The 19,669-nt window shown below is 33.2% G+C and overlaps 1 protein-coding gene and 1 pseudogene across 1 annotated transcript; both read left to right on the forward strand.

The window, feature by feature from the left end:
* The first annotated feature begins 8,805 nt into the window (after positions 1–8,805).
* On the forward strand, positions 8,806–10,359 carry LOC120141003 (NAC domain-containing protein 79-like). Its single transcript, XM_039155965.1, has 3 exons — positions 8,806–8,983; positions 9,113–9,390; positions 9,647–10,359. Exons 1-3 carry the CDS (start codon positions 8,806–8,808, stop codon positions 10,190–10,192), a joined length of 1,002 nt encoding a protein of 333 aa, XP_039011896.1. The 3' UTR covers positions 10,193–10,359.
* Positions 10,360–15,750: 5,391 nt separating this feature from the next.
* LOC120140926 lies at positions 15,751–18,784 on the forward strand (annotated as a pseudogene).
* Positions 18,785–19,669: the final 885 nt, after the last annotated feature.

Genomic DNA, 19,669 nt, shown 5'->3' on the forward strand with positions numbered 1-19,669 from the left:
TTTTGGTGTCTGAAACTAGGACAAACGAGTGGCCATGGGGTAGTGACTAGAGTTCATCGTTGCCCGACCGGGTCGGACAACAGATCTTTATTCATCCTCTTTAATCATGTTCAACACGAAATGGGGGCTAATTGTTCGTTCTAGTCTGGCCCATATAACATATAAAATGATTCGGTTTGAGTTTGACCCGACTTGATTTGTTTATTTTGTGTAAATTAAATGGAGTTATCTTTCACATTTATTTAGGTTTAAGTTACATGTTCTAATTTAGCTCAAGAGGTGTGATTAACTGCCACGTCAGTTTTAAAAGGGGTAAACCGTAAACAATTGGGTTTTGTTAAAGTACCTTAAGTTGGTTAAGCAAAGACGATGACATGTTGCCATGTGGCAGACAGGGTTTGGAGGGGAACCGCTACTCGTACGTGGCAGATATGGACGTTTACTAATGATAAGTTACCTAGACGATTGAAATTCCTCAAAGAAGCTCACGTTGGCGCGTGTCATTCAGTTATTGGATTTCATCTTGTTGTAGTCACTTTCAAATAGTAAAAGATACTACTTTATTAGTAATATTTTTGTATAATTATACTTGCATTTATTTATTTAATAGAAATACTTGAATTTAAGATGGCGTCTTCCTTAAATTTTAATGAAATTAAATGTATGGATAAAAAGTTACAATCATATAATTGAATTTTATATAAAAGGTAAAAGTAAATAAAATGTCATCTTTATCACTAAGACAATACATGATTAACACAACTTTTTTTTTGGTAAAGCAAAGCATGTAATTTTATCATCTCTTTTCCTTTTACTTCTTCTTTTATTTTTGCTTCTTTATTATTATTATTATTTTATAAGTCAAATTGCCTTTTCCTATTGTGCTGCACTAATGAGTGGGGAACTTAGGTTGATCATAAGTTGGGGTGAGTTGATTGTTTTAGGGTTAGGAATTGATTAAAAAAACTAAATGAATAATCATGCTTTATTTAAACTAATTTGGTGTTTTATTTACAATTTAAAGTTACGTGTTGAAACGTTTAAGATCCATAGTTTAAATTTAAAGTTTAGGGTTTAAGACTATTCAAATATATCAGGATAACATTCAAATAAATATGTTTATAGTCTAAATCACACAATATGCATTTTAAATGATTTCTTTATTTAATATATGATCAATTGTTTTACAAAATAATTCTTAATAATAATAATGTTGTTGCATGAATCTTTAACTTGTATGTTTTAGTGGGTAAAGTTTTTTCTGGTATGAAATTAAATATCTATAATAAAGTTAGCATTTGGTATGAATGCACCTTCAAGTTTCTAGACCACAAAAGGTTCTTGCATGTTTGTGCTTGTCGGTTATCAACACCACAATTCATTTTATACAAAACAAAAAGAAGGTTTTTTTTATATATTTTAAGGTTGATATTCCTGTTGGTTTTTTGGCAAAGTCTCACATTGGTTGTGTATAAGGAGGAGGGGAAATTCTTTTGTTATAAATAAAATCATACTCCTCCTTACTTTAGCATCCCACAAATATAAGTCTTCTTCACTATTAAAGGCTATTTGTACTCTTTCTCTCTTTGTAATATTTCTTCTACTAGTGAAATATTATTTTAGTAGTGTTCGAGGAGGTAGGCATAAATTTTGGCCTAATCTCGTTAAATTTTGGTGTTCTCTTTATGTCTATTTAATAGCTATTGTTGGGTATAGTTGTTGTTAATTATTATCCTATTAAAATTACTTGTCTTGGTAGTTCTATCTAAGGAAAGTGGGTTTTAAGAGGGACTATTGTGACCCCTCCTCTTTCCTGGGAATCTATCTTGGTGTGATTTTTAGTACAATCGTTTTCACACTAGTCACCTAGATAATAGTTTTCAAGGTGAATTTGTTATTATTGGTGGAAATTAACCCGAATTCCACAACAATTGGTATCAGAGCTCTTGGTTTATTTTAGTATGTGGTTGCGGCTTAGGCTGATCTTCCACATCAGAAAAATTTTCCTTAGGATAATTGACATTCCGCATTGACAGCTATTAAATAGAATTTGTAGTAGAAATGGCAGACGCAATAAAAACATCCACATCGTCATCAATAGCTGTGACAAATGTTAGATTTGCAGTGGAGATTTTTGATGGCACCGGTCATTTTGGCATGTGGCAAAGTGAGGTTCTAGATGCCCTATTTCAGCAGGGTCTAGACATTTCTATTGAAGGAGAGAAACCATATGATGTTGAGGAAAAAGAATGGAAGATGATCAATAGATTGGCATGTGGTACTATTCGATCGTGTCTTTCTAGAGAGCAGAAGTATGCATTTTCTAAGGAAACTTCTGCAAGTAAATTATGGAAGGCACTGGAGGAGAAATTTTTGAAGAAAAGCGGTCAAAACAAGCTCTACATGAAAAAGATATTGTTCCACTTCAACTATGTACCAGGTACCACTATGAATGATCACATTACTAGCTTTAATCAGCTGTGACTGATCTGATGAATATGGACGTGACTTTTGAAGATGAAGATCTGGCTCTGATGTTGATGGGATCACTTCCTGATGAGTTTGAGTATCTTGAAACTACTCTACTTTATGGGAAAGTTGATGTATCTCTCAGTGAAGTAACTGCTGCCTTGTATAGTTATGAATTGAGAAAGAAAGACAAATAAGAAAACACAAGTGTCGAAGCAGAAGCTCTTGTTGTTAGAGGTCGTTCGAAGAGTCAGAATAAAGGAAGGAGAGGGAGATCGAAGTCAAAGTCCAGATTGAGCAAAGATGAATGTGTCTTTTGTCGAGAAAAAGGGCACTAGAAGAAAGAATGTCCCAGGCTAAAGAACAAAGGCAAACCTGAAAGGGGAAAGACTGTCTCAGAATCAAATATGGTCGAGTATGATGATGCAGATTCAGATTTCGCATTCGTTGCTACGCCATCAACCAGCTGTTCTAGTTCATGGCTGTTAGATTCAGCTTGTAGCCACCATATGACCCCAATAGAGAATGATTCTTTGATTTTAAAGAACTAAAAGGTGGAATTGTCTACACAGCAAATAATTCCCCTCTTGACACACTTGGGATTGGTTCAATTCGCTTGAGGAATCAGGATGGATCAATCAGAACATTAACAGGTGTCCATTATGTACCAGATTTAATGAGAAATCTCATCTCTGTGGGAACCTTAGAGTCAAAAGGTTTAGAAGTGAGGGCAAAAGATGGGATTATGAGGATTATCTCTGGTACACTGGTGATAATGAAGGGAATCCGGAAAAGAAACAATGTGTATTACTTTCTGGGTAGTACAATTGTTGGGACGACAACAGTGGCAGCTTCTACTGATGAAAAGGAGTCAGAAGCAACCAGGTTATGGCATATGCACTTGGGGCATGTTGGTGAAAAATCTTTGAAATTGCTGATAGATCAAGGATTATTGAAGGGTGCTCGGGCTTGCAAATTAGCTTTTTGAGAGCATTGCATCAAAGGGAAGAAGACGAGGGTGAAATTTGGAACAACAATCCATGATACTAAAGGTATTTTGGATTATGTTCATTCAGATGTATGGGGGTCTTCCAAGACAACTTCATTGGGAGGAACACACTATTATGTCACCTTTGTTGATGATTTTTCCCGGAGAGTTTGGGTGTATACAATGAAGACAAATGATGAGGTGCTAGGATTTTTCCTTAAATGGAAAAAGATGGTGGAGACTCAAACAGACAGAAAAATCAAATGTCTCCGTACAGACAATGGTGGAGAGTACAAAAATGATCCATTTCTAAAAGTTTGTGAAGAATAAGGTATTGTCAGACACTTCACTGTCAGATCTACACCACAACAAAATGGGGTGGCAGAGCGAATGAACTGGACATTAGTGGAGAAGGTTCGGTGTATGTTGTCTAATGCTGGGTTAGGCAAAGAATTTTGGGCTGAGGCTTTGGTCTATGCTTGTCATCTTGTCAACCGCTTACTATCGACTGTTATTAGTGGTAAAATACCATTATAGAAATGGTTTGGAGAACCTGCTACAGATTATGATTCCTTACATGTGTTTGGTTCCACTGCATACTACCATGTTAAGGAGTTAAAGCTGGATCCAAGAGCAAAGAAGGCGATCTTTATGGGGATCACCTCTGGTGTGAAAGGCTATCGTCTTTGGTGTCTAGAAAAAAGAAAATAATCTTCAGCAGGGATGTTACCTTTGATGAATCTACCATGTTGAGAAAGGTGACTTCAGAAAAATTGGAGCAGACAGATGGAAATCCCAAACAGGTGGAGTTTGAAGGAAGCAGAATTGACCCAGCCAGTAAAGAAACTGATGTTGACTCTCCTATGGTAGAAGAAGAGTCAGATGAAGAAGAGGTTCAGACCCAAGAACCTCCACAGCAACATGAATCAATTGCACTCAGAAAGGAAAAGAGGACCATTAGATAACCTGCTCGTTATGCTGATATGTTCTCTTTTGCATTACCAATTGTAATTGATGACGTTCCTGCCACTTTTAATGAAGCAGTCCAAAGTTCAGAACATAAAAAGTGGAGGATCACCATGAATGAAGAAAAGCAATCCCTTCAAAAGAATCTGACGTGGAAACTAGCTAGTCTTCCGAAGGGAAAGAAGATAATTGGGTGCAAGTGGGTATATGCAAAGAAAGATGGATTTCCTAACAAGAATAACATCCGCTACAAAGCAAGATTAGTGGCTAAAGGCTACGCTCAAACAGAGGGAGTTGATTATAATGAAGTATTTTCTCAAGTTGTAAAACATTCCTCCATCAGAATTTTGTTGGCTTTTGTAGCACAGTTGGATTTAGAACTAGTTTAGATGGATGTAAAAACTGCATTTTTACATGGAGACTTGGATGAGGAAATCTACATGACTCAGCCAGATGGATTCAAAGTTGTTGAAAAAGAAGAGATGGTGTGCAAATTAGAAAAATTGATGTACGGGTTAATGCAATCTCCAAGGCAGTGGTACAAGCGATTTGACAAGTTTATGATAGAGCAGAAGTACACAAGAAGCAAATATGATCATTGTGTGTATTTACGCAAGCTACAAGACGGATCATATATATATAATCTTCTTTATGTTGAAACTAAAGACTCAATTGAATAGGGAGTTTGAGATGAAGGATCTTGGTGAAGCGAAGAAGATTCTAGGCATGGAGATATCAAGGGATAAGAAATTGGGGAGGCTTTGTTTGTCTCAGAAAGAATATCTGAGGAAGGTACTAAAACATTTTGGCATGAATGAGAAGTCAAAACCAGTTAGTACACCTCTTGCTCCTCATTTCAAGCTCGGTGCATCCATGTCACCTAAGGATGATGCAGAACGGGAATACATGTCAAAGGTTCTGTATGCAAGTGTTGTTGGTAGCTTGATGTATGCAATGGTGTGCACGAGACCCGATATTTCACAGGCAGTTGGGGTTGTGAGCAGGTATATGCATGATCCTGGAAAGGAGCATTGGCAAGCTGTGAAATGGATTCTGCGGTATATTCTGAACACCGTAGATGTTGGTTTAGTCTTTCAGCATGACAAACAAGATGGTCATTGTGTAGTTGGGTATTGTGATTCAGACTATGCAGGTGATTTGGACAAGCGTCGATCAACTACTGGTTATGTTTTTACATTTTCAAAGGCACCAGTCAGTTGGAAGTCCACCTTACAGTCAACAGTAGCTTTGTCTACTACAGAGGCAGAGTATATGGCAGTTACAGAGGCTGTGAAGGAGGCAATTTGGCTTCAAGGGTTGCTTGGTGAATTGGGAATGGAACAGAAGCACATCAAAGTGCATTGTGACAGTCAGAGTGCTATTCATTTAGCAAAGAACCAGGTTTACCATGCAAGGATGAAGCACATCGATGTTCGATATCACTTTGTACGAGAGATTCTAAAAGAAGGTGGAGTCATAATCCAGAAGATTCGGACCACTAAGAATCCTACTGATATGTTGACAAAAGTGGTAACTGCGGTCAAGTTTAAACATTGTTTAGACTTGGTCAATATTGTTACCAATTGAAAGATGAATTTGCAGACACTACTGAAGATTGGATTTTTGAGAGATGTGTGTGGAATTTGTCAAGGTGGAGATTTGTTGGTTTTTTGGCAAAGTACCACATTGGTTGTGTATAAGGAGGAGGGGAAATTCTTTTGTTATAAATAAAGTCATACTCCTCCTTAGTTTAGCATCCCACAAATATAAGTCTTCTTCACTATTAAAGGCTATTTGTACTCTTTCTCTCTTTGTAATATTTCTTATACTAGTGAAATATTATTTTAGTAGTGTTCGAGGAGGTAGGCATAAATTTTGGCCTAACCTCGTTAAATTTTGGTGTTCTTTTTATGTCTATTTAATAGCTATTGTCGGGTATAGTTGTTGTTAATTATTGTCCTATTAAAATTACTTGTCTTGGTAGTTCTATCTAAGGAAAGTGGGTTTTAAGAGGGACCATTGTGACCCCTCCTCTTTTATGGGAATCTAGCTTGGTGTGATTTTTAGTACAATCGTTTTCACACTAATCACCTAGATAATAGTTTTCAAGGTGAATTTGTTATTATTGGTGGAAATTAACCTGAATTTCACAACAATTTCATCTAAATAATAATAATAATAATAATAATAATAATAATAATAATAATAATAATAATAATAATAATAATAATAATAATAATAATAATAATAATGGGGTTGTATAGGGATGGAGTTAGGTTAAATTAGGGATATGTTATAAAAAATAAAAATAAAAAATGAGATCTTAATGTTTTAGGAGAGTGTAATGTTTACTACTATAATCAATATTGATGATTTTGATGATTCTGTCAATATCGTGTACAATTATCAGCAATTTTCGTGTAGATGTGCGTAGTTACTAGTGATTTCATAGTTTTTTTTTTCAAAAATAAATTTAATATTTAATATTTATTTCATTTATTCAATTTAATCTTATCCTAAAGTCGTCGATATCTGTCGGCAATTTCCATGACAATCTCCTTATTTTATTTTCTTTTTCGTTTGATAGGTTAAATCTTCACATTCCATAAGTTTTTTTAATAATATGAGTGATTATAATATAATATATTTTTAATTTTTTTTATTTATTGATAATATACGTATATCCTATAAGCATAACTGTTCAAATTCATATATTCTAAAAATAATAATATTCTTTCTACTATTAAGATAAATTTATCTTCCATAAATTTTAATCACATATATAATAATATCATCAATGAATAGAATGAAAACAAAATCTGTTATGTGAAAGCTCTTTTCCCACATCGAGAAAAATCACATATTTTCATTTTTTAATAAAAATTAATAAAATAATACATGTTGGCTGAGCACACCCAGGAAAATCAACACCCTACACCTTATTGGATCCAAATCTTCTTCATGAATCTGTAACAGTTATTAAGATCAAACAAAAATAAATAAATTAAAAAAAATATCCACATGCTCTTTAAAATAATAATTGGCTTGAAACAAATTGTATATCTTTATTTGGATTCTCTATTGAGATATGGAAAATGTAACTTTTATATTCTTTATACAATACCTCTAACTATAATCTCATAGACCCTAAATCAAATAATAATTATATTTAATGTATTTAATTTTTAATCTTAAAAAACAATAATGATAACAATCATAATTAATATTGTGGAAAACTCAATTTTATTCATATTTGTATTGGATGATTTATTTGTAAAATAATATAAATGACCTATTAATAAATATTTATTTTATAAATATATATTAATTCATGATTTATAAATATTATAATTAAACATTTAGGTGTGATAGAAAAAAATAATCATCATTATTATCAACATTGCAAATATTAGTATTAATAATGTTCATATTACAAGTATCATTATTATTTTGGAAAAAAAAAGCAAATATTATTATTATTTGTTCAAACAAGTATTATAATTATTATTGTTTGTACTCAAATGACAATGCATACATCTACTATTAATAAATCAAATAATTTTAATAATATAAATTTGAATTTCGTAAAACCTAAATATAATAGGTAGAATTTATAATTGGTCTCAATGATTAAAGAGAAAGTTATTTTCTTTAGAGGTTCTGATTTCAAGTAGATGTGTTTACGAGTGTGTACGCGTTATCAATGACGTTAAGAAAGATTCTGAACATATACTATCTTGTAATCACCTTAGACTATTAAAAAAATATTATAATTATATTTTTATCTAAATTTATTTTAGTTTAAATAAAAAAATTTAATTTAAATTTGAATATATTATAACTCGAACATCATAATTGTTAAATTATATATAAAATCATTATGCAACAACTATTATTATGTATCTAGAGTGACCTCACTTATAAAGGGCAGTGTTGTTCTCCTTAAAGAATCGAATTCGAACATTTACATTTGCAGAATGTATTGTCAATAGACTAAAAAAATTCATAGATATTACCTTAAAATCAATTCATACTAAAATAAATTATATACTCCGTCTCTTTGATTATGATTATTATAAAACAACCTACCAAGTTGCCTTACATACTAAGTTTCTTTCTCAATCTTTCAGGTTTACTTCTTTTTTAGTTCTTCCTTGGCTTCTCCTTTTTCTCTCAATCCTTAGCTTTATATAAGCTTTTCGATGTTATTGCTTTGCTGCTCATATTTCCATTTTAATATCTTTATCAGTTCTTTATCGACCTTTTAAGTGCTCTTATAAACTAAGAATTTCGCCTGCTTATCACATATATATGTAGACTTGTGGGTTTCTTTAAGATTTTAAGCTGAATTTTGAACGGAAGGGATTTGGGTTGTTTCAGGAATGACAAATATTGGCGAAAAAGATGATAAATTGGATTTACCATCGGGTTTCAGGTTCCACCCAACAGATGAAGAGCTTATTTATCAATATTTGTACAAGAAATTCCTTGACATCAACTTCAGTTCAATAGCCATTGGAGAGGTGGATTTGAACAAGTCCGAGCCATGGGAATTGCCTTGTTAAGAGTTTTCGTCTTCGGTTCTTTTGTTTTTTTGGAAAAAAACTTTCCTAGATGTGTTTGTTTTCCAGGAAGATCGATTCTAAGTCTAACACTTTCTTATCTTCTGTTTGGTGTGATGGAAAACAGGGAAGGCAAAACTGGGAGAGAAAGAGTGGTATTTTTTCTGCGTTCGAGATAGGAAATACCCTACTGGTTTGAGGACGAATAGGGCCACTGATTCCGGGTATTGGAAAGCTACTGGAAAAGATAAAGAGATTTACAGAGGGAAATCACTGGTAGGGATGAAAAAAACTCTAGTTTTCTACAAAGGAAGAGCTCCTAAAGGTGTGAATTCAAATTGGGTCATGCATGAATATAGACTTGATGGCAAATTCTCAATCCACAATCTCCCTAAAACTGCCCAGGTAACTTTTACTTTTTTTCTCATTTTTTTATAAATAATTTAAAGTGTTTGTAAGATAGTATTTGTTTAGAATTTTTTTAATTAATTGATCAAGTATATACATTATACATATAATTATTTGAATCCTAATTTTAGAAAAATAATAATTTATTTTAACACCCAGATCATTAATAAATCCTTGGGATTCGAATTTAAATGTTGTTATTCAAGAGTGATGATATGAACCATTTGGCTAAAGATGGAGTTATATTTTGCAGAATGAATGGGTGATCTGCAGGGTATTCCTGAAGGGATCAGATGGGAAAAAAACCCCTATTTCAGGCCTCGTTAAGGCAAGCTCTTTCAAAAACGGCTTGCCTTCTGCTGGTTTACTACCGCCATTAATGGATTCTTCACCGTACATTAACGGCAGCAACACAACCAAACCGGTTCTTGCCGAGTCGCCGTACGTGCCCTGCTTCTCCAATCAACAAAACACAGTCGATCGTAATTTCAACAACAACAACAATCTCCACGTTCCATCGAATTCCTCCCGGGTCTTCCCACAATTGCCGGTTCCGAGCTGCTTTCACGGCGGTGATTCTCGACTCCCGGGCTCCGTTTCGGTGCAGGAACAGTCGGCGTTGAGGGCGCTGATCGAAAACCATGGATCGAACGTGAAAAGGTTTCAGGGTTTCGAAAACCCGGGAATCTCATTCGCTGTATCGAATCTGGAAACCGGGAAGGAGTCATTTGATGATCGAGACGCACCTTCTGCTTCTTCAGCCGGACCAGTGGATCTTGATTGTTTTTGGCATTACTGAAATGAAGAAGCATTTGATGAATCAAAAGGGGGGGGGGGGGGAAACTGCCAGGTCTACAAGATTAACGCTTTCTGCTACTGTTATTGTATGGTAAAGATGAGGGGTTTGAGTTGGTGCATAGATTTTTCTTAATGGAAACTCTGAATTGAAGCATAAAATTCTAGAGGTTGAGATAAATTTATATTTTAGTGAGTGAATCTTAAATTTTTGTGTTAAAATAGATTGACTGTATTTTGTTTTAAGGTTTAATTTGGTACATTAAGCTTTTGGGTAAAGCACAGGAATGATGTCTCGACTATAAGATATTATTTTTGTTTAGTCATTCGATTATTTAAAGTTACAAGATGATCTTTCGACTATAAATAGTTGATTTGTTAGGTAATTCGATTATTAAAAATTACAAAATGATCACCCGACTATTCATTATATTTCAAACTCGTCATTTTTCATTAAAAATTTAACGGTCGTCTGAGCTGGACGTTAACATGATGACTGAGATAATATTGTCGTTTAAGATTATGAGATTAGATTTTATCATATTTTAGTCAGCAGATTAACGTCCAACTCAAAATGTTGTTAAAATTTTAACGAAAAATGACGAGTTTGAAACATAATAAATAGTCGGGTGACATTTTTATAATTTTTAATAGTCAAGAGACTCAACAAAACAACTCTATATAGTCGGAGACAATTTCATAACTTTTAATAGTCTGAGACTTAACAAAACAATGCCCTATAGTCATGAGACTATTTGTGTAATTTTAGTTTTTATGATTCAATTAGGTTCATAAATTTGACTTTTAAGTTTAAATTGATTCATAAACTTCACTTTTTTTTGTATCGAGGGTGATACTTACAATAATAATTTATTTAAATCAATTTGAATCATAAATGCAAGTTTAAATACTTATGAAAATCTAAAAATTAAATTCAAATACTTAATTGAAAAAAAATATTGAATTAGCTACATTCATATAACTAGTTATATATATATGTGTGTGTTAAATTATAACTTAAAAACCAAAATTCATATATTAAAATTTATAGAATTTCTCAAATAACGCAGTTGGAAAAAAATTGTTCGAATAGGGCACTCTCGAAATTATTTCGTGAAATAGAGTGAATGTTACAGTAAACCCGAAGAAGCATTGAAGTCCAAGCGACTTACACACAAATTTGGGGGAGTGCAATGCGTCTCCCATATTTTTTCATCAATTTCATTGTTATGTAAATGTACAAAGGGTAAATTATACAACTAATCATTAAATTTTATTCTCTCTCCAAATTCACTCACTGTACTTTTAATTTTTTCAATTTAATCACTCAACTTTTATTTTACTCCTATTTTGATCACTCTACAATAACATGGATTATTTTAATCCTATTTTGATCACTCATCGACCATTGTTCAAGTTGTTATATTGAAGCCAATTTGATCCATCAGCTCTAGCATTGAATTTGTGTACCAAAGAAACCAACATCGTGCTCACATAATTTCTAATTGAAATTGGGTTTAGGTGGGAGTTATGACCCCCACTAATTTAGGGTATAATAAAAAAAATTAATTAAATGCAACTGCACTGTTTTAGACAACAATTTCAATTAGAAATTATGTGAGCACGATGGCGGTTTCTTTAGTACACAAATTCAATGCTAGAGTTGATGGATCAAATTGGCTTCCATATAACAACTTGAACAATGGTTGACGAGTGATCAAAATAGAAGTAAAACAAAAATTGAGTGATTAAATTGAAAAAATTAAAAGTACAATGAGTGAATTTGGAGAGAGTAAAGTTGGTAATTTACCCTTTGTACAAGTGAAAAAAAAATATGGGAGACGCATTGCACTCCATGCGTCTCTCATATTTTTTTCATGTACAAAGGGTAAATTACAAAATTAATCATTCAACTTTACTCTTTCTCTAAATTCACTCATTGTACTTTTAATTTTTTCAATTTAATCACTCAACTTGTGTACTAAAGGGTAATTTTTTCACTTTTTCATAAATGTACAAAGGGTATTTTTTTTTGGAGTCCAAGCATTGAATTTGTGTACTAAAGAAACCAACATCGTGCTTACATAATTTCTAATTGAAATTGTTTGTCCAAAACAATGTAGTTGCATTTAATTAATTTATTTTTATTATACCCTAAATTAGTGGGGGTCATAACTCCTACCTAAACCCAATTTCAATTAAAAATTTGTGTACTAAAGAAACCAACATCATGCTTATTATCTCCCTCTAGAATATTCTAGGTGGAGATAATAAAGTTGAATGATTAATTGTGTAATTTACCCTTTGTATTGAAAAAATATCAAATTTGTGTGTAAGTCGCTTGGACTCCAATGCGTCTTCGGATTTACTGTAGCATTCACTCTATTTCACGAAATAATTTCGAGAGTACCATATTCGAATAATTTTTTTTCAACTGCATTATTTAAGAAATTCAACCTTCATTAATTTATACATAAAAGGTTTGGCTTCTATGATTCACTAATTTCATGGTTCATGGATTTCACATTTGGAATTATTAACCTTTTTTAATTATTATGTAAGAATATGCTTATATTACTAAATTAATTTTTTTTTTTATATTTTATTTAAACATAAGTGCAAATTCAAAACAGCACGTGGAGTATTAGTTGTAGGCACGTGACAATACAATATCGCAAAACCTACTCCATGCTATATAAGTTCGTATAGTAGGATGAGGTATTAAATTCTTTAAGTAAAATTAAAGATTCGAATCCTGACGTTTGTCAATAGAGTAAACTAAGTTGGGTTGATCGTCTTTACCTCTGTAGTACTCGATTTAAATTAATTAAACAATACGCGACATGATACTTTAACCATTTTTCTAGCGGATTATGAGTTCTAAGCAACCAAGGGCTTTTGATTTTATTTTAGTTTCATCCATAATTTTTATTGGCGGATTATTATTAAATCGAAATATATTATTTTTTATCCTTTTCGATCTCCCACATTTGAATTTGGAAGGAAACACCACTGTTAGATGGAAAAAATTAAAAACTATGCTATAAAATAAAAAGAATTAAAATTAAAAAATAAAATCAATAATCAAATATATAAATTATCATAATAATAAAAAATTGGCTTAGATACAAAAATAGCATGTTTCCAAAATCTTGATTTTATTAAATTTAATATTTCCATCTAAAATTTTCTGAAAAAATCTCGTGAACCTTAATAAAGAGTATATCTCGAAATATAATTTTTAATTATATTACATTATTAAAAAATATAAAATAGGAATTATAGGAGTATTTCCAAGGGGCAAAGGGGTCAATTCCTTATAAATGGGTCCCAACATCAGCGCTTAAAGAGATTTTCTGTTTGGGTGAGCCCACAAGAGAGAAATGAGGTCGGAGTTAGGCGGCCATTTTTAACGGTCTACCCGTAATCAAATGGGCCCCACGAACGCAGCCCGCGTTTCAGGTCTTGATTTGTTGCGTCATAACCCAATGACTAGTCGCCACGTTGACATGATAGCAGTATGACCAATATTTCAATTCGAAATGATGCCGTGGACAAGCAAAAATATTTTAAGTTTTTTTATTATTAAAAGTTATAAAATAATCATTTTATTATTTATATGTTTCAAACTTATATATTATTTTTTAAAAATTAACGGTTATTTGAGTTGGTCGTTAACTTGCTAATTGAGATATGATAAAATTATATTTTAATGATATATGTTAGCACCATAGTTGCTTTCAAGCATTTTCTTGACGATATAATATTTCAAACATTGACTCGAAAATATAATGTAATAAAGAATTGATCCACAAAAGATAGTTCAAAACGATTTTAGGATCATAATTTATTATATCACAGTCAACATATTAACTGTCATCTTATGCAACCTTCAGTTTTTTAACATAAAAGACTAATTTTATAACTTTTAATAGCAGTGAGATTCAACAAAGCATTACCATATAACCGATGACTATTTTATAACTTTTAATAATCATATGACTCAACAAAATAAAACCATATAATCAATAAACCATTTATATACTCTGTCTTTTTTTTATCAGACCAAATAAGATGTACAAAAATAAATTAACACAATAATCTTGAAGGAACTTATTTATAAGTTCTATCTTAATTATCTGTCAATCTATTGATATCGCGTAAATTAAAATAAATTGATATACAAATATAAATATATATTAAGAATATAAATTATCAATATTGAATTTGAACTTAAAATTTATAAAATATCTTATATAAAAAATAAGTAATTGAGGCATACTCCGATTTCAGCTAAATTCTCGACTGTTTTCACGTAACATATTTTTAGAATGAGTTACATGCAAATGTATTTCATAGTTGGGAATGCATCTTAAGCCAACATAACTTGTGTTAGTGTAAGATAGGATGAGGTTGAAGCCTATCTCCAACTACTAATTATAGAAGCTTAATTGTCTTTTTGCAAACTTACAAGAAATGGTTTTGAATGATAAATCTTACTATTATTGACATGATTTTAAATGATTAATATTTGTTATTGTAGTGATTAAGATGATCTCATTGTTCATAAAAATATTAATTTTAAAAAATACATGAAATTTGAGATCTTCCCGAAATTAGTTGAAAACGAAAATAAGTTATTAGAAAGATGTGCATTTTATTTATATTAGGTTTTGTGGTTTGAATTTATTTTTATCTGGCTTGAAAATCTCATGGTACGACTTATTTGGTGATGCATTTGCTTAATATTTCCACGTAAATTGTTAACAATTTATCGGTGATTAAAAGCTTTCAGTTGTAAATAATGTGTATCAATATGAATAAAAAGTAATTACTTTTTTTAAAAAATAGTAAAATTCATTAACCAAGGAGAGTAAAAGAAAATATTTCATGTATGCATCTTATATAATTTTTTATATTATTAATAATTTAGATCATTAAAAAAATATCCTATGTAAATTCCCAAACTTTCAATATTAGGGTTTCGCCTCCTTCCCTCTATTTGATCTCACTTGAACCAACCTGGTAAGATTCCTAAATTCGTTAATGAATTACAATTTATTTATGTTATAATTTCGTTAAATATAGACTCTCTCTCATTTATTCCCAGGAATCAGGGGGAGAGAGTTAAAGCTTTGAAATTGTTGAAGGATATTTATATATAATTATTTTGAGAAATTTAAGTGGAAATATGGATAATGGAGAGGGAGGGGATCAGATGGAACAGTTCCATAGAAACGAAGCAATCTCAGCTGTTGCTGACGAGGGTTTTCTAGGCGAAGAAGATGATGATTATGAGGATCTTTATAATGATGTTAATGTTGGCGAAGGGTTTCTTCAATCTTTAAGAAAAAACGAAGATTTAGTGTTTAGAAATGAGGAAACTAAGGATAGTGCAAATTGGAACTATAGTGTTGGCAATAACAATAATAATATTGGTGGGAAAGTTAGGGTGCACCTGAATCTGGTGTTTCAAATCCCGGGGGTGCAGATGGTGTTGAAAGAGGGGCTTCTAGGGTTTCTTACAAGAGTCAAGGGCTCAGAGGTGATGCTTATAACGACATGAAGGGACTTAGTGCGGGTATCAGTTGTGGTGGAAGTGGGCTTAGGGTTGAATTGGCACAAGCGTCAAGTAAGTTGAATGATATGGCTGTAGAGAAGAGTAGGAATGATAACGACAATGGCTTAGTTGGTGTGGGTAGTACGGGACATCAGGGGCATGGTGTAGGGAATGTGGGGAGCGTTGAGAATGAGGGTTTGATGAGGCAAGGAGTAAGTGGTGGGAATTTGAATGTGAACGTTGGTGGTGGCAGTGGTCCTATGATTGGGAATGGCGTTGGAAATGTGAGTTTGCCTAGTGCTGTTCCTTGTTCTGCTCCTGGTGTTGGTACAAATGGGGTGGAAGTGGTGGTGGGACGATATTGTTTGTTGGGGATTTGCATTGGTGGACGACAGATGCTGAATTGAAGTCGGAGTTGTGCAAGCATGGGCCCGTGAAGGAAGTGAAGTTTTTTGATGAGAAAGCAAGTGGGAAGTCAAAAGGATAATGTCAGGTTGAGTTTTATGATCCAGCCACAGCCACATCTTGTAACCAGGGAATGAATGGACACATGTTTAATGGAAGGCCCTGTGTTGTTGCCTTTGCGTCACCATTTACTGTTAAGAAAATGGGAGAGGCTCAATTGAATCGGAACCAACAGATGGCACAGTCTGCTCTTTCACAAGCTAGGAGGGGCCCTGACGATGCTAGAGGCAAGCCCATTGGCAATAACATCCAAACCGGTGGGAATTATCAAGGTGGGGATAATAACAGAGGTTACGGGAGAGGGAACATGGGAAGAGGCAATGCTCAGGGCATGGGAAATAGGGGGCCTGTTGGTCCTATGAGGAACAGGGGTGGTGGGATGGGTGGTAGAGGTATCATGGGAAATGGTGGAAATGGTTTCGGACAGGGTATTGGTGCAGTGCCACCTCTCATGCATCCACAGTCTATGATGGGTCAAGGTTTTGGTCCTTTTTTTGGTGGAACTATAAGAAGAATGGGCAGTTATGGAGGCTTTCCTGGCACTCTAATGCCTCCCTTTTCTGGGATTATAAATTCGTTCCCTCCTGTTGGCAGTGTTGGTTTGCCTGGAGTGGCTCCTCATGTTAACCCTGCATTTTTTGGAAGAGTTATGGCCATGAATGGTACGGGGATGATGTCTGCAAGTGGTGTAGATGGGCCTAATATGGGGTGGTCAGATCACGGCATGGGAGGATGGGGTGGTGATGAGCATGGTGGTGGCAGAGCTGGAGAGTCTAGTTATGGGGAGGAAGCTGCATTTGATCGTCAACAGGGTGAGGCTAGTCATGATAGAGTAGGTTGGGAAAACCCTATGAAAGAAAAAGATAGAGTTTCAGAAAAGGAGTGGTCTGACTCATCTGAAATAAGGCATCGTATTGATAGAGAACCAGGATATGATAGGGACATGCCCGAAGAGAAGGATACGGGCCATGGTCATGATTCGTCAAGAAGAGGGCACCAGGATGATAGAGAAGTTGGCCGAGAACGTGATAGGGAGCGTGACAGGGATAGGGAGTGCTCTCGTGGTCGTGACTGCAACCGTGATAGGGAACGTGATTGAGACCAGGATCGGGACCGATATAGGGAAGACAAAGGCAAATATGCAGATCATTGTAGGTACAGGGACCGTGAACCTGAGCATGATAATGATTGGGATAGGGGACAATCATCAAAGACTCGCATCAAGTCAGGATTATCACAAGAAGAGGAACATCGCTCTAGATCTAGAGATGCTGATTATGGGAAGAGGCGATGACTTACCTCAGACTGACTTCTCTGATGCCTTCTATATCAGAATCTTTCTGTTAAACCTAATATCAATAGAAAAGAATTAGTAACTGCTGAAACCTTGGGTTCATCATTCACTTTTGATGTCTTTCTCAGCTGATTGTCTCATGGTTGTCATTTCATAGCCTTTCTTAGTATGGTCGTACATTGCCTGAATCTTCAACCCTGGAGTATGGTCTCGGTTTTTCATGGAAGAAGTAAGTTTTTTGACCATGTTTCCATCATTGTATTATACAATATTCATCCGCATAAAATTATAGTTGAATTTTCTTTTCTCTGAATTTGTGGGATTGCTGATGTTCAATATTGCTCATACATTTCTTTCTTTATAGTCATGTATCTTAATTGTTGATGATCTCAAAATGATGCTGTAGGCTAGCTAAGTTTCATGTAATGATGGTTTTTATTCATATTTTTGCTATCTTCGTCCGATTATGACTGTATACTACATCCCAAATATTGATTTGTGCAATGTTTATTGTAGTAGATCTCTTGTTTTACATACATTTCTACAGTACCTAAGAGATTTAATGTATGCGCTGAGTTGCTTTAATATGTAATTAGGGAAGTATTGGTCATTGCCCCGCATTTTATACATTGTTGATAGCGTATTCCGTCATAAGATTCTCAACTTATTTTCCTGAGATTTACTTGCAGATTTTCTTATAGGTGTTTTTTTTTGCTGTATACTTGCTTGCGTTTGTTAACCATGACGAAGCAATTGTTGTTCTGGTGTCGAGTTGAAAACTTTACTTAATCATGCATATCTCCAGTTTACTTCTGCTGCTCAAGGGAAACTACTGTGATTATACATGGTCTGTTATATTTTTTAAGAAAATGGTTCCTAATTACAACTGTTTATTTGATTTATGCTTGAAGGGTATTTAATCTTTGAGATTTGAAGCTGTCCAGTGAAAACACCGGCATCTCGGACATGAAGGATGATCTTGTTGCGAGAATTTGAGACAGTAACACATCGTTTTCCTTTTGACAGCCTCATTCATGTAGAAGTGAAAACTCATGCTTTTCTTTTCTTTTCTTTTTTTAGCATTTATGTGTTAGTTAACATTAATATGATGAAACCAAAACCGAAACTGATGTTGTGGATAATGATGTTTATAGATTGAAATCGGCGAAATCATCGGATTAATTTCCGAAACTTTAAAAGTAAGAGTTGGAATGTGATCTAATAGGGATGTAGTTTAAGGATGCTGATGCTGATGTGCATTTTCTGAAGTTCTTGAATCATCTACTTTTGTTCCTTTTTAATTATATTTTGGGGTTAGGGTTAGTTTTTAGCTTTATGGGTGAAGAGATTTGTGATTTGTTTTTGGATGAACAGATATGTAGAATATTAACCATTTGATTTGATTTGAGAATTGTATAAAAGATTTATGTAGGGAAATCCCATTTTTATTTAAAGCTTCTTTGCCTTTCTTCTGTAGATGCTTTTATTGGGATTAGTATTTTATGCATTTGTTGTTGAGTTTTTAACTTTATAGACAGTTTTTGTAGGCATAAATCTGTCCATGTTTTATTTAATTTGTTTATAATGTAAAAATGCGACAAAATTTTCAATGATCAAATTAGGTATAATGTTCTTAGAATTTTAAATTAGAGGTCATTGAGCAGTTGTGCAATTAAATCCAATTATCTTTTTAGAAGTTACAAGTATAATATAATATAAATTAGAAGTTACAAGTATAATATAATAGTGTTTATTGAATAAAAAAACCGTGATAGTTTTTAAATTTTATGATTTTTGTTAAAAAAAAACTCTACTAGCAATGTATACAATAATAAAAATATATTTTATCGAAGAGTAAATTATATCAAATGTCATTAAATATTAGGGTTATATCAATTTTATCATTGAATTTTAAAATCTTTATTCGTACTAAATTTTGATTTTGACTTGGATATAAACATTGGGTCTTTAAATCGTTAACTACGACATGGTTTTATTTCTTGTGAATTTTAGTTTACGTACAGATTTTATCACTAAACTTTAAAATGCTTCATTTTTAAGCAGTGAACTCCAGTTTACGTATCATTTTGGTCCTTGCATACCGACCAACATTGACAGTTTAGGTCTATTATAAAAGCCAAGTAACATCCAACAAGTTCAAA

The sequence above is a fragment of the Hibiscus syriacus genome, unplaced genomic scaffold (assembly GCF_006381635.1).
Source record: "Hibiscus syriacus cultivar Baekdansim isolate YM2019G1 unplaced genomic scaffold, ASM638163v2 tig00110788_pilon, whole genome shotgun sequence".
Classification (NCBI taxonomy): domain Eukaryota; kingdom Viridiplantae; phylum Streptophyta; class Magnoliopsida; order Malvales; family Malvaceae; genus Hibiscus; species Hibiscus syriacus.

Excerpts from the sequence above, each read along its gene's own strand:
- LOC120141003 (XM_039155965.1), top strand. The coding sequence starts at position 8,806 with ATGACAAATATTGGCGAAAAAGATGATAAATTGGATTTACCATCGGGT. Across the intron at positions 8,984-9,112 it reads CGAGCCATGGGAATTGCCTT|GGAAGGCAAAACTGGGAGAG; the intron begins GTTAAGAGTTTT and ends GATGGAAAACAG. Across the intron at positions 9,391-9,646 it reads ATCTCCCTAAAACTGCCCAG|AATGAATGGGTGATCTGCAG; the intron begins GTAACTTTTACT and ends TATATTTTGCAG.